Below are 15,803 nucleotides of genomic sequence, written 5' to 3'. Positions count from 1 at the left end.
ATTTAGATATCTAATCCAGTGAGCAGTCTGTCCACTGAGGACCATCATCTCCCATCATTAGCAGCAGGCCAGCAAGATTAAACAAGATCAATGTTTATCACCCGCTGCGTTAGAGAGAAACCAAGTGTTAAACTCCCCCACCTCATCACGTTTTATCACACAATGTCTGCTATCAGAGCTACGTTAAAAAACTGAAATCTATGACTATGTCTAACATATGTAGAGACCAATATTAATCAACTTTAATGCCCCAAATCTGTGATAATGTTCACACATTCACATTTGGATGAACGTGATCGCATATTAATATCTTTTTTAAAGTAATGCTCCATCAGTAGGATTTACTGTAAATATATGGTGATCTCGCACTCAAACCAAATATAATATATTTTCAACCTCATCGCTATCTGTCTGAGTTAGGGATAGGGTGTGAAAAATGCCTGCAGTTCTTGCCGATGATCTCTGTGTCATGCAGCTGCAAAGTCTGTTGTTTTTCCTGTATTAAGGGACATTATTCGACAGAGTGTGATTTTATCACATTATGATTCCAAATTGTTCCTCAGCCCTACTTGTGGAGCAGGCACATTTTCACATTTTATTCTGTGACTTAAGGATTTAATTTTAACAAACCAAAGTAGCTGATAGTTGGAACAGTGAACTAAGAAAGATGGTTTTGGTGAGTCTTATCTTGTTTCAGTCCAGTTTGAATGAAATGTGTTTTTTGATGAGTTAGCAAGGCAATTAGGCCTGTCTTAGTTCAGTGAAAGACAGAATTAATTCAGAAGGTGTAAGGTGGTATTTTCTCTGTTTAGGTGTAAAATTGTTTCCTCGTTTATTTTGTTTATTTACTAAAAAAGCAAAGAGAGCTTGTGAACTCAGCTGATCTCCATTCACACTACATCCTTGTACATGTGGGCACAGCCTCTGCGAGCAGGAGAATCCTGCTTTCTCGATCAATAAAGCAGCACTGTTGAGTTATTTCTTCAGTGGATTACATTCACCATTTGCATGAATTGGACATCCACATAAAAGGTGGCAAATTGTATCCTTTAAGTCAGGCTGAGCGACTCATTTGTAACTTTGAGCGATTGAATATTTATGTCACTAACCGAACATTAGGGACAGATTATCAATTTAGTGTTTGACGGATGCAGTCGTTTCTCGGTCAGAGATATCCATCAGAACCAAGTTAACGCACATTCAAACACTTCATTATTGGAATGACATGATTAAATAGCAGCTGTGGTGTCGGGGCAGAAAGGGCAGGAGTAATTATGAGTCGATAACTTGTGAAAAATGACGTCTAAATGCTCTTGTTTTTAATCTTTTTCTTTGTTTCATTTGAGTTAAGGGGGTTAGGAGGACTGCTGCACACTCTGTGCTCTCAGTTCCAGATCCTGATCCTTAATGTGTGGCAGTGGCGCGTGTCTATGTGTTTCCACAGCAAGGCTGGCATCACTAACGACGCAGCAGCATCCCTATCCCATCCTTCTCAGCACATCATAAGACTGTGAGACCATATGGTCTGATTAGTCCACAGAATTAAGCCCTACACTGTCAAGGCAGAGAGGAAGATAGAAAGAAAGCCATCCATGTTCACTGGTTCAGCTCAGAAACGGACACAAATTGGAAGCTGGAACAAAACAAAAAAAGAGAGAAACCCTCACAGACAGGCTCCACACGCCCACCCGCCAAGTTTGGAACAGACATAAGAGAAATGTCCAAATACAGATGGAAAGAACATAACAAAAGCATGTGATAAACAGTCAAAGCCAGATCACAAAACAAGCAGGAACAAAAAATGGTCTTTTGTATGTCCTCCTTTGTGCTGATCAGATCCTCTGATGCATATCTCTCTGTAAATCTGCAACTCTCTCACACACAAACACACTCTGAGTCACATTTGAAAATGAAATGGCCCATGTAGCCCATGCTCTCTCCTGGAAGCTCATCAGCCCTGAGAGGCACTGCATTTTACGCGGCATCAAAAACACCTGCTACTGTAAGAAGTCATCCTCTGACTGTGATGGAGTTGAAGACCATCTCCCTGTTTCCTGGAATTGATTAGATAACCATGAGATGGACTTCGTCCTCAAACACATTTTCTAATCCGAGCTGCATTCCCTTTTCCATCTACAGAGTCTTTCTGTTGCCGGCAAGACTGAGAAGTCTTGTTCTTCATTCTAACATCTCTATGTGCGTTGGCAGTCATTTTCATCTTTTCAACAAAAGCCATGCTCACACTGCAAATTGGTGTTGCGCAATTACTGCAATTTCTGCAATTGTGCGTGCTTTCCTCCAAAGCAAAGTTCATGGAATGTCAAAACATATCACTAGGCAACTTGGCCAGCCATTTGATCTTTTTTCTTTCAAGCATTAAAACTCTCCTTGTTCACAGTTCACCCAACAAAGCTTTCAAAGTTGTCTGTGTCCTGTGTGTTTATCAGTGCCTCTTTTGGGCCACCGAGAGCGGAGCTGCAACCATTGTTATGCCCAGTTAATTGGACCTTCGGGTACAAAAGGTTGAGAAATTCAAGACCAAATAGATAAATAAGCACAAGCATTGAATTCCCATGACACATCCAAGCGCTCGCTCCAATTTTCCCTTGCTCATTCTTGCGGTCTTGTCTGAAAGGCTGATTCATTAGAGTGCTTCGGGATAGTTCTATCAGCCCTCGGACTCAATCACACACCTACCTCTCCGCCAGTTTGTAAACTATCAGCAACAGTCTGTCACAGCCTATTCTGCGACATATAAATTGTTGTTTAAAGTGATGTTTTGTGACTGGGAGCAAAACAGCTCCGGGTTAATCAATAGCACAAAATCAATTCACCCCTTTGGGGGAAAGCCACAGAGAGGCTATCCGGCATGCAAAGGTGGAGCCAAAACAAATGTCTTAAATGGACAGGGGAAATGGCAGGTGTGGAGGGGACAGCCAGTGAAATAAACTGTTTCTGTGTTCATTACAAATGATTCAGAATTTGGCAAACACAATAGCAGAAGTTTAATTACTTCAACAAAACCCTTGAACCTTTGTCTCCCACTAAGTCGGTGTCAGCGCATCATGGATTAGATTTAATAAAACCAGACCTTCTCGGTTGGCGATAAGCTCATTGTACAATGTGCAAGTGGTCCTCATTTATCACACAGGTAGACACCAGGAAGCATGGAGGCATTCTGGGAATCTGTGCCGTTGGAGGTCAGCAAGACATTTACCTGACAGCGCCTGCCTCCCTGCAGCGTCTGGAGTTGACAATGCTTGTGGTAATGGGCATCAATAATGCAGACCCTTGGCCAAATAAAAGCTCCATGTCGCCAGGACTGTCCTCACAGTGCTGTACCTCATGCAGCACTCACATCTCCCACCACACCTCACACAACAAGCGTTATTTATTTGGGTCCACTGTTCAGGCTTTTCTGTAATGAGATATGCATTGCTCGTGTAAACAGAATGACAGACATACAGTATACACTGTACGCTCATTTCACATCTTCGGCTGTATAATTGTGTTTTGGACAACTTGTTCTGCTGTCATTGGCATACACAGATACACAGATATGGTCATCCCTGTTGTAGTTGCGCTGGTAGTTCCGCCAATTTGATCTGTTGTGAGGGTCCATGGATCAAACACATCAGACATGACTGGTTCACGTCAAATGCAGTTTCTGTCATTGTCATCGTAATGTCTTGATAAATCTTGGTGTTTATGCTATCAGGTATATTCATTGAGTTACAGCAGGCCAATGACCACAGCAATCCTTACTCCATACTCCAAGGAAAAAGAACAGCAACAGCCCCACTATCATTGCCCAACAATGACATATGTTAACGTTGATGTGACGGAGACCTCTAGGAATTTGGACTCGTCAGTCAGAAAGGGTGACGTTGTTCTGGAGCCACAAAGGTAGGAGGTCGGGGTGCGGGAAGAGTCATCAAAACGTCCGCCTTTGACGCGCTGTTCACTTTCTGCTTAGCACCATCAAAAGTGAGTGTTATTGTTTTAACCATGACGACAATGGGGAACGATCCTTAAAGCTCTGGTGTGTAGGATTTGGTGGCATCTGGCGGTGAGGTTACTGTTAGAACCCATTAAAATCTCTCCCAGGTGCCAGGCGTGTAGAAAAACTATAGTGGCCATCGCAAAAATGTGAATCACCCTAACTAGAGCCGGTGTTCTGTTTGTCCGTTCTGGGCTCCTTTAGAAACAGCCTGCTCCGGGATGTAGATATAGCAGGTTATTATAAGATAACACAACAATTCTTATTTTCAGATGATTATATACTAAAGAAAATATATTTAATAATAAAGAAAATGTCATCCTGCTGATAATGGGGTCAGATCATAAAAACTGTTATTAATGGCAAAAAAAAACTATTTTTACATGTTACCTAACATAACAATGATCCCAGTGAGCTCCCAGTTTAAATATGGCTCAATACTCTGTATCAGCACCGGCCCTAAATTGAGATCTCGTTTCAGGTGAGAACACACAATATTTTGTCTTTTTATCTCTCAATCTTTTGCTTTCTCTGTCTTTCTACTACTCAATCTTTTGCTTTCCATTCCAAAGGGCAGGTCATACTTTTTTCCTAATTTCTCCTCCATTTGCCCCCCAACAATTTCAGACAAATTCTAGTGAACATTGCCCTTTTCACATTTGTACAGTACAGTACTTTAATTTTTTTTTCTCCCTTCCCCCTGTAGCCCTGTAGCCATCCACTCTACTACAGACCAGAGTACATGCACACCTCATTCCCATCCTGCCACCCAAATTGTTTCTCACTTTCTGCCCTCTAACCGTCTGACAATTATGTTTCACCAAGCTGACCTCTCATCAGCAGTACACAACTCCCTGCCTCTGATCTGGCTGCCCTTTACTTATCTTCAGTAAAGCTTATAGGCACATAGGGAAAAACAATCTCACACAGACATGCATTTACACACTCCTTGCCTCTTTTTCCGCCTCCGTCCTTCCCTGTTTTTCCCCTAGGTTTTTCACCTTTCCCTCACTTAACCTCCTTGATCTTAAAGCCACGCTCTGTGACCATGCCCCCAGCATTACAGCTTGTCCTGACCTTTCTGTGCCCTGATAGTCGTGCCCCATACCCACTTTAAATATCTCTTCCACATTTGCAGGAGAGCTACTTTCCTTCCTCTCTCTGCTCTCAGTGTTTAATCCCATCTTTAAAAAAAGAAGATGTGGCACACACTCCCCTTCCCTCCTACATGGCATCAGATACATACTAAGACTATAGAGGGCTGCGGGGATGTTGCCGAGACACATCCATTTGATATCTGAGAGACCACAGAGCAGAAATCAAATGCTGCAGGCACGTTACAGCTTCACAGCGTGTTGTCAGGCAACAAATCTGAGAATCTCTGCTGCAGGGAATCTGGATACTGAAAGGACAATGATAACATTTAACACAAGCACAGACTGATACACAAACAAATTTACACAATTTTGATGTGTACATGCAAAAAAAACAATGCTTGTGTTTGTGCACATGCAACCACAATCACACACACACACACACACACACACACACACACACACACACACACACACACACACACACACACACACACACACACACACACACACACACACACACACACACATAATAAACGCATAATCACCACAGGCATTCTTGCTAAATTGAATAAATGCAGAGAGCTTTTTGTGAAATTGTTTTCTACTTAAACAAACAGCCCCACAGTCACAGTGCAAATATAGTGTGGGGGGGGGATTAAAGATACAGCATGAGGCGAGATTCTGACTATGAGACGGAGACAGGAGGGAGAGAGTAGGACGGAGAGAGAGCAGAATATGGTTCCCTGACAAACAGGCTGAGACGAGGTGATTACCACAAGCTGAATGCCACCCTGCCCACAGACACCTAAAGGAGAGGAAGAAACCACTACAACATCCCCCTACTCCAACTCACAAAGGACTGCACCACTTGTTCAATACTCCCCCTAACCAGTCAAATACCATTAACAGATTCCTACTCAGGTGCGAAGAAAAGGATTTCTTCGGTCGGGACAAACCAAAAGCAAAAAAGCAACAAAAAAAGAAATCCTCCACCAATACAAATCTAAACTGACGTCCTCTGTGGGCAAGCAGAAATCCTTTACAGGAAGAGCTGAAGAGGTCCCTCACTCCCTCTCCTCCAAAAAAACAACACACATAACTGGTTTCTGTGAGTCATGAGTCATGGCCTACTTTCATTACTTTTTACTTTTTTTTTTCTTCTTATACCGCTGGTTTGATAAACAGAGGCTAAGTCAGAAAAAAATATCACTTCATTGTTTTCTCTGGGGATTATTGGTGTACTGAATATAGATTAGCAGGTAAATATGCCTCCAACATTAGCAGGGCATCTAGGCAAGGAGAATGGAGGAAGACTTCCATGGGCCCCTGAGCAAGATAGTTGTACAAAATCTGGTTCATGAGTGAGAAGAACAGTGTTTAATCTTGTCAGTGGGTACTGAAATCCTGTCTATGCACATGCAGTAAAGTCATTAAATCCCCCCAAAAATTTCTTATTATGATCTTTTACAGCTATCTGAAAGTAATGCTCCATACATATATATACTCTGATGATGAGTTTCACAACCAAATTGACTGATTAGGTAAAGGAGTTTGGAGCACAGTAATGATTAAAAGAAAAGAAATTAAGTGAAAATGTTTGTTTTGTTTTCGCAAAAGAGAAAGTAATTCCTAACTTTGAGGATGAGATTAAAAAAGTAAGTGGTGTAATTAATCACAGCGCAGTTATGGTAATATGGGAATATTACCTCAGGAATGAGAGGGAAAAAAGAAGAATCCCAAACTTGTTAAGCAATGTCATTGGTCACACTGAGCAGTCATATGTGACAATATGTTGCACAATAACATTAAATGGTTGATTTCTGCAGAAAATGGCAACCAAGACGATGACTAATTATATCAGATATGAGCAGATATGAGAGATATGGTGAATTATCTTAATTGTATTCACGACTATGAGAAGCAACCACATTTAGTAGATGTAGGCCTGTGAATCTTTTAACAAATCAATGACAAACTGGGTAAATTGTGTGAAAAACCACTGCGGCACTCTGTCCTGATAGTAAAACACTCTGGCATATTTAGCCCACAGCAACCTTATTATTCAACATTTATTCAAATAAAACCTTTCAACATGTTTTTTGATTAATACAACAGACTACAGAGACGGCTCAGTGCCTAATCACATTTTAGAGGCATGGTGGGAGACAGAGGATGAGTTTTTGGTAAGCACATTTTCTTTCAGGTAAGTATGTCAATGAGGATGGACCCCATACTGAGAGTAATCCAGTACTGCTGTTCCATCTCCCCCTTATCTGCAGCGTGCCAGAATAATTTATCTGAGATATCTAAGTGTCAAACGAGACTTTTTAATCTCCATTTGAACAGCACAAATAACCGCTCTTCTGATAGCTCTAATCATAACGATGTACCCACTGCAAGCTTATTAACATAAGAAAGCCTCGCACCAGTGTGATTTGCATTTCATGCCCACATTAACCAGCTAATGAACACATTCACTTCACATTTAGTACATCTACATTCACCAGTTAATACCCACTGTACTCTTTTCCCCACACAGACTGTAACGAACATGTGTGCCTGCTTTGAGTTATTCAGTAGAGTAAACATTAAGAAGTTTAGCCTGTTAAAAGGAAATCAATAAGGTAAACCTTTACATACAGGAAAGACGATATGGCTTCATGGTAATTGTGGTAATAGTAGTGGCAGTTGTAATAAGAGTAAGGGAAGTAGCGTCTAGTGTTGTAGAAGAAGAGGAAGCTAGATTTTTCACCAGTAATTGTACATCTGTGTTAGGATGAAAGTGACAGTATACACAGAGTGTGTGTGTATGAACTGAAAGAAAGACTCAACAATTAGAGTCGAATAGAATCCTTCAAAGATGCTGCAACAAAACAAAAAAACCTGACTGTACTATGACAAAGGCACAGGCAGTACCTGTCTCTGAGAGTCATCATTTCAACTCTGGTTCTGGTTTTTTGAGGCCAGGGTTTGTCATGCTGTGGCTCTGGATTATGTTAGAGTGTGCCTATTATTTTGTCCACACCCTCGTGTGTGAATAATGTAGTAACTACTGTTATGGCTCGCTCAGAATGATACTGACTTGAATGTTGTTTGAGCTGCTGGCAGACTGCTGCCTGACAGTGTTTTCTGTTTGACATGCAGCAGGTGACTGTCAGCACCACGGACAGTTCTGTGCTACAGAGAGACCACGGCTGGGAAATAAGTTGAGAAGATACAACACATGGGGCCTTATTAAAACTGTTGTTATCGTGCCTGGGGTCAATTTTTAGTGTGACTGTGCAGTCTCACACTTGCATACTAAAACGTACACCTACAAAGACTCACATATACAAAGAATCTCACTCATTCTTTTCTCTCTCTGTAACGTGTCTAGGAACTCCTTTATCTATGAGACAGACAACGAATTTATTGCAACACCCAAGCAAACCAGTAAGAAGCAAATTCACAAGAGCGACGGGTTAAATATCTAAAAAATAATAACAGCTAAAATGGACCCATTCACTCTGAGAGATGAATGCAGGGATTTGGAGTGAGACGAGCAGAAAAGAGGCCTGTCCTCCCAGAGTCCTGTCAGGATTCTGTCTGGAAAGCCGTAGTCACAGGATAAAGAACATGCCATGCCTTTGATCAGGAAAGGAGATTTTTTCGCAGGTGAGAGAGGTAAAATGGAGGACGGTATCTGAATATCTGTCAAGCTGGAGTGGCTTATTTCTGTTAAGCATCTGTGCGGAAAAAAGAAAAAAAGAAACCCTCAGAATTCAGACTATTTTTGCTCTCTCTGAAAAACCTCCAGACACCCCAGTGGAAGAATGTCTCCCAATCAGGCCTGCAATTACAATCTAGAGCATGCTGTGCAATGAAGCAGCAGCAGGCTATTCGAATGAAAACAGCGCACACTGTTTCCTGCACACTGCGTAGCTCAATTACAAAGCAAATCATTTTTTGATTCCTTGTTTTTGTTTTCTGGTTTTATAAGAAGTCTAACTTCCGGAGGAGCAAAACAAAACTTGAACAATTGCCCACGCACTAGTTTCACCTTTCCTCCAAGACTTTGAGAGGTTGCCTGGCTGTGGCAGTGCTACTTCAAATCCCCGGGACTAGAGAGGGAATGAGAGGCGGATTAGAGGGGTAATGCCAGCAGATGAGAGGGAGCGAGGGTCGCAGTGGTTTGCCACTCTGCAAGGATTAGCTCTGAAAACAACTTCACAGTCGCAAACTCTGTCAATCAAGGATGTACTGCAACCGGTTCACAAAGACCCTTAGACATAAACTGACAAGAAATGTCTTCTCCCTGCTACAAATGAGCTTGTAATATTCACACATAATTAAAAGATATCATGCATACCATAATAGATTGGGCACATTTTGAAATACTTTTTTTGTTGTTGAAAGAATGTATTGAGTTCATATTTCAGATGTGTGGTTAGATGGATGATAATGAGGCACACCTGTGGAATGAGTATGTGCTGCCTCTCCACTGACAAGCCCTGTATGGATGTGATGGATATGTCAGGGCCTGTTGAGTGGCTCCACTGATGAAGGGCGATGTGTCCAGATGGCAGAACAGTTTTACCATCTGCGTGTCATGTGCAGCAATGCCATTAAAACAGGGCACATAAGTCCTCACAATGCAAATCATTCCTGCAGGAAAGGAAGTGGCACATAAGTGCAGATTAATGGAGGATTAATACACACCTCGTTTATCCTGAATCTTAACAGTGAGCTCCAGGAGCGGATCTGTCTCCCTGTCCAGCCTCCTGCTTATCGTGATATCTCCACTGTCTCGCCCCACGGTGACCGGAGAGCCCTCTGACTCCGGGTACACCAACTCGTAGGCGGCCGACTGAAACCTGGTGGGACTCAGGCTCGTTATGACTGAGCCGACACCGGCATCTTCAGACACGTTGAGGGAAACCACTGAGCCCGGGTCAAGCAGAGCCCTCGGCCACCGGCCCCCGCTCCCCGACCCCGTCGCCCACCGCCGGGGAGAAATAGTGACCGCTACACCTTTACTGGTCAGAGGGGGCCAGCCGTGATCTCTGGCGAAAACGTAGAATTTGACTTTAGAGGGGAGACCGAGGATGGAGTCAACCAGCAAAACTTCCCCTGTTTTCGGGACAACGTAGAAACTGCCATTTTTGGGGACGGAGATGTATGTCAACTCTGCGTTGTTGCCGCTGTCCGCGTCCACAGCCTCCAGCCGGTAAACCAGGCTGCGGAGAGCCGTGGTGTCAGCTAAAGTTATGCGAATGGCGTCCGCACCGCGAAAGGTCGGTTTGTGATCATTAGTGTCCAAAACGTCCACTTTTACCGACGCGATCTCGAAGACGACACACTCCGACGACGGCGCGCAGGTCCGGCAACACAGACCGACGCTGAGCCGGTACTCGGAGCGAGCCTCTCTGTCTAACACCCCTGAAGTTTTTAGCAATACGTGTCCACGCTTGTGGTGGGCGAAGGCGCGGAAATCGTCGCTGCCGTTTCCGTACAGTTTGAAGTGCATGCTGGAGACTGGGCACCATTTTTGCGCGTCGATGCGCCTCCTCACCGGGATGCTCAGTCCGTTCACCTTAGCAGCCGGCGGGGAGTTCTCAAAAACATGCCCGTGAAAGAAAGGCAGACGCGCCTGTGCTTGGTGTCCGTCGGCCGGCGTCAGAAGGCAGCATAACAAAACACCCCAAATCATGTTGGTGGCAAGTTACGTGCCCCTCGGGGGGGATCGGTAGAAAATCATTTAAAAAAGAAAAGAGTAACACTTGAGAAACATTTCCTTCATAGTTATCCGCGTTGTGATCCTGCCGGGAGACCCCCCTCTCAACTTGGAGCGTTTTTCATCCTGAGAGACCCTGTCTCCCGTCTCCTGTCTCCTGTCTCCTGTCTCCTGTCTCCCGTCTCCTGTCTCCTGTCTCCCTCCTGTCTCCTGTCTCCTGTCTCCCTCCTGTCTCCTGTCTCCTGTCTCCTCTCCTGTCTCCTGTCTCCTGTCTCCCGTCTCCTGTCTCCTCTCCCGTCTCCTGTCTCCTGTCTCCCGTCTCCTGTCTCCCGTCTCCCGTCTCCTGTCTCCATGCGTCTCCCGTCCATGCGGTCACACAGCGCTGCAGGCAGTTGGCTGCGTTCGTATCCAGCGTTCAGCACCACAGCACCGGACAGCGCCAAGCTCGGGGGCGTGGCGGCGGCGCACGGCGGGGGGGGGGGGGGACGGAGCTCCTCGGTGAACCCCACCCCGTGTGCTGGTCAGAAGGGTCCCCGCCTCAAACCTCTGCGCTGAGCCGGCTGAGCCCCGTGCACACGCAGCGCGAGCCTTCCCAGCTAGTAGAACACAGAACACCGCGCGCCACAAATCCGCTCTCAGCGTGAAGAAATGTTGACCCAGAGGAAATCACTCATCCCTCCTGTCCAGAGAAAGTCGAGGCACACATAAAGGATATCACTCCTTTCCAACGCTCTGTCTGGAAACAAATACTGGCTCCAGTGAAGCAGTTAGGGCTGCCTTGCTCAAGAGCACTTCTCCAGTTGTTGTTGTTGTTGAAGGAGGACTTACTGGTGCACTGCAACTCATCGCCTCCCTGCCTGCATACGGAACTGGATCCATGACCTAAATCCCTCAGTAAACTTTAGGTTACAGTTCTTTGAGTGACCTACATTTCTGCACAATCAAGATTCATTTACAGCAAAAAAAATGCATTAATTAAAATGCAATTGCTGGTATCAGGGCTGTTAAACTGTGTAAACTCGGTTCGTCTTTGCAGTCAGTGATGTGTGCACCCCAGAGTTCACATTAACATTGTCATCCTGATTCCTCTCCCTTACCCTCCCCACTCTGCTAGGCTGCCGAGCACCCAGAGCACTCTAAACCTAATCTTTAGGTGTTTGCTGCTAATTCCCACAAAATGAACACTTCCAATTCCCCTCACTTTTCTGACAAGTCAGAAGACTAAATATTACATGGACTACAAGGCTGTGAATTGTCAAAAAGATGAGGAAATAATAGACTAGAGAGCACGGCTGTACACTCGGTCTCCCATGTAATGTCAACCTTTACTTTAGATGTGCATGGATCAATAATCGTATGCATTGAGGGTGTGATGCTAGGCTGGACCGGTAATTCAATGCCGTTCCTCTGCTCACAGATTGGGTACATCTGTATTCAGTTTGGAAACTCATCAAAGCTTCTGTAGAAAGATCCTTATCAATTTGCAACCTCAATCCATCACCACAATTTTACCCGAATCCACTCTCCGCAGTAAACTGTTCTTTTCAGGCAATAACTTCGGTAACTGGCAGTGAGCCCCCAGACAATTTTGAATCACAGCCTGCAGCTGGAGCACAAAGCTCATATTGGTTGATCGCTTACGTGGAGCAGGCAAGCTGTGGGCTGTGTCACCACAACACATGAGCCATGCTCACTGATGTTTTCACATTCTTTGACCTCAGGGAGCAAAGGCTTTTTCAAAATATGTCAGACCAAAATATGACAGGGAGGGTATGGATGGTGAAATAACCAAATGTAATATTTAAGGTGAACTGTGAAATCTGAAATAGACACTGTCTGATCTGTCTGAGGGGACCCTGCGTCCTCCATTCTGCTCTGTAACTTCTCTTTGAACTTCATAAGTGCTTTCATGAATGCAAATCAAATCCTGTCTTTTTATCGTGTTGTCTCACATGGTGAAATTCACCGTGACCGCCAGCATGGGAGATAGCTGTAGCAAAGGCTAATTCAATCACGGGGACCAGGCCAGAGTGTGAAGGATAGTTCACTTGAGGGTTGCAGCACTCGTCCACTCAGATGAAACGCCAACATACACCACATAAAAACAACAAAGCTATAATGAATTTATTTTTATTTTTTTTTACTTTTTTTTAAATCATGAAACGGTCTCATCATCCATCTTCTCCAACAGATAACTGAGAGCTGCAGGGCATTAAAAGGAAAAACATCTCACTGAAGAAAGCAGCCGACGAACATTAGAAAGCTTCATGGTTACTTAATGAATAATTGACCGAATCCATTCCCTTCACTCAAACAGAGGCAGACTTCGCCTCTGAAGGCAAATGTTGAGGGCTTGCAGCATTTAAAACATTCTACCTTAGCTTTTGTGCTCCTTCGAGACAAGGGATGATGGGATGTGGGGTGGGGGATGGAGGTCCCATAATGCAGCTTTCCTGTTCTGCAAGTTGCAGGTTGTCGATCATCCTTCCTGGAAAAGCTGGGTAAAAAAAAAAACAGGAAATGATGGAAGGCAGTGTTAAGAGGAATTGGCACTAACATCAGTTAATAGGCTACAGAGTAAGTAGCGTGTTTAAAATAGACTGTTCAGCACAAGTCAATGAAATAATTGTCTGAAACAGGCAGGTTTATTAAAGAATGACAGGGCAATTAATATGGATGACTAAGCATCTAGCTCTCTGGTTGCTATTCATCTGTGAACATTTATGGAAACCTTACACCACATGTTCCCCTGGATGAGCTGCAAAGAGCCATTTCTGGAAACTTCATGACAGCTCTGTAGTGCCGTTCATTGTAGTGTTGTATACGAGCCCCTCAGGACATTTTCCCCTCATCACAACCTGAAGGCAAAAAGCATTTAGAGGAGCTGGATAAATATAAAGCCATTTCCCTCATGTATTAGGTGCGGCTAATTAGATTTGATCTGTGATCCCCTTAAGGCTCCTACCACCTACTGTAGTATTTGAACTGTGCTGTAGAACCAAAACTGTTTATAAATAGAGGTATTAATTATGGAGCAACGTGTGCAACCAGGTTCTGAATTTCCCTTTACTAATAATAATGCAGTGGGGGTACCATCTGGTTTTCAAAATGTCAGCTCTGTGCGGTGGAAAAACATCAACAAAACCAAACGGTCTAATTACCGAGCCTCTCTTTAGCCTTTTATTTAGAATGCCACATCTCATAAAAGCAGACGGTTGTTCCTTGAAAGACTCAGAAAGTATAACAAAATAAGAACAGCAGCCACTTTGAATAAAATAAAAAATCGATAAATAATTCAAGGTTTAATGCATGGCCTGTTGTTATGATATTAACTAAATGTGCAAACTTCAGGGCCACGTCTTTGTATGAAGAGCACTTCATTATATCCACAGTCTGATTAGTGGAGCCTGGGGTTGCCACAGAGATAAGCACAATAATAAATGTTCAGCGATTTGAACAATCACGACTTTCTATCGGCACATTAAAAGATTTATCACAGGGTCAAAAGAGACAGTGGATGGTCATTGAAAAACGAAATAAAAGGAAAATTTGCAAAGCCCGGCGTCCCTCTGCTTCTGACAATCTAAGGTGTTTTTTTTGAAAGAGGCAGTGATGATGTTCTCTTTGAAACACAGTTTAGAGTGAGATGAAAACCTCGAAACGCATAATGAATCCCCTCAATTCTTCTCTCAGTAAATTATACCAGCAAGCCATTAGGCAGGTTTCCATTACTCAACCAGTTCAAGGCTATGAACTAATAGTGTAAATTCAATAATGTGATCTTTATGAGGATGAGAGGATTATGAGGGACCCATTTGGGGGAGAATCCGAAAAAATACTGAAGGCTTTACCGAGCCAAGCAGACTTAATCATGTCTTGAGTCGTGGCGGTCCTGCAGCATCTCTAATGATTTACACATGGGACCAAAATAAGACAGCTCCACCCCTCATTAACCATGGCTAGACCACTGGATGCAACCGTCTGATCATCATCATCATCCGGGCTTATTCAGACCTTCTCATCCTCCATTTCTCTTTGTAAATCTGTGAGAACTGTCAGCGATGACTCAGTGTCAGAGAGATTAAAATAGATTAGTGATATTCCCTTCTGTTTTAGAAACCACGCCTCATTCCTTAAACGTCTTCTAACTCTATGAACTCCGTTAAGTGGCTTCTTAATACGAGTAGGTATACATGGATTTAATGTTCATATATCATACATAAGTGCCCCCTAATAGAGGTCCTTTATCCAGGAGAAGGGCCCTGTGGTTAATCATCACTGTTTTCCAGGGGGGGAAAGGCTTTACACAGTTAGTATAGGAGCTGTTTTCCAGCAGGACCAATCATTTACAGAATACTGAGAGGGTTTACACCAGCTCCCCGGAGCATACATTTCACAAAGCCTGCTTCTGAATAGGTCCTGAGAGTTTGTCATACAAAATAAAAGCTTCTTAATACTGGCCAAAATGAATGTGTACACTTTAAGTAAATCTACTCAGTGGTCTTTCTTTTGTTGGAAATATTATCTCTCACCGGTTAACCCTTATATGTAAGATATAACGTTAGCCTTATTGGCTTATATGTTTGTCATTTGACATTTTTAAAGTGAAAACGTTACACTTTTGTCCATTTCTTTGTTTCCAATCATTGGTAAGCCAGCATTTGTTTGTCCTCGTGGTGTCACTGGAGAAACATGAATGTAGTTCGTCCTGGAGGCTGTGAGACATCCTTACCTCCTTCTCTCGTTCTTTGTCCCACTTATCGTTCATCTCCCCAGCCTGCCAAATATATTTACTGAAGCAGCAATGTCTATATCCTCCAATACTGTTTCCTTTTGGTGCCAGTTGGCTTGGAGACAATGGAGGATCTCTGGCGCCCCCATACGCCATTTTACAGTACTGTAGTATTGTTAATGGTATCATTGAGGGCAAAGTTATAGTGAACTAAGCAGAACATTTGAAAATATAATTGGGTAACCGCCCAGGCCACTAGAA

General features: G+C 43.5%; 1 protein-coding gene across 1 annotated transcript in view; it reads right to left on the bottom strand.

The window, feature by feature from the left end:
- The window catches only part of LOC129108242 (neural-cadherin-like), a 79,430-nt gene extending 68,644 nt beyond the window's left edge, over nt 1-10,786 (bottom strand). Inside the window, exon 1 of the mRNA XM_054619961.1 lies at nt 9,796-10,786. Coding sequence (XP_054475936.1) covers nt 9,796-10,786 — 991 coding nt within the window. The remainder of the gene's footprint in view (nt 1-9,795) is intronic.
- Nucleotides 10,787-15,803: the final 5,017 nt, after the last annotated feature.

This window comes from Anoplopoma fimbria, chromosome 19 (genome assembly GCF_027596085.1).
Source record: "Anoplopoma fimbria isolate UVic2021 breed Golden Eagle Sablefish chromosome 19, Afim_UVic_2022, whole genome shotgun sequence".
Lineage (NCBI taxonomy): Eukaryota > Metazoa > Chordata > Actinopteri > Perciformes > Anoplopomatidae > Anoplopoma > Anoplopoma fimbria.
This window is presented reverse-complemented; position numbering and strand designations above follow the sequence as displayed.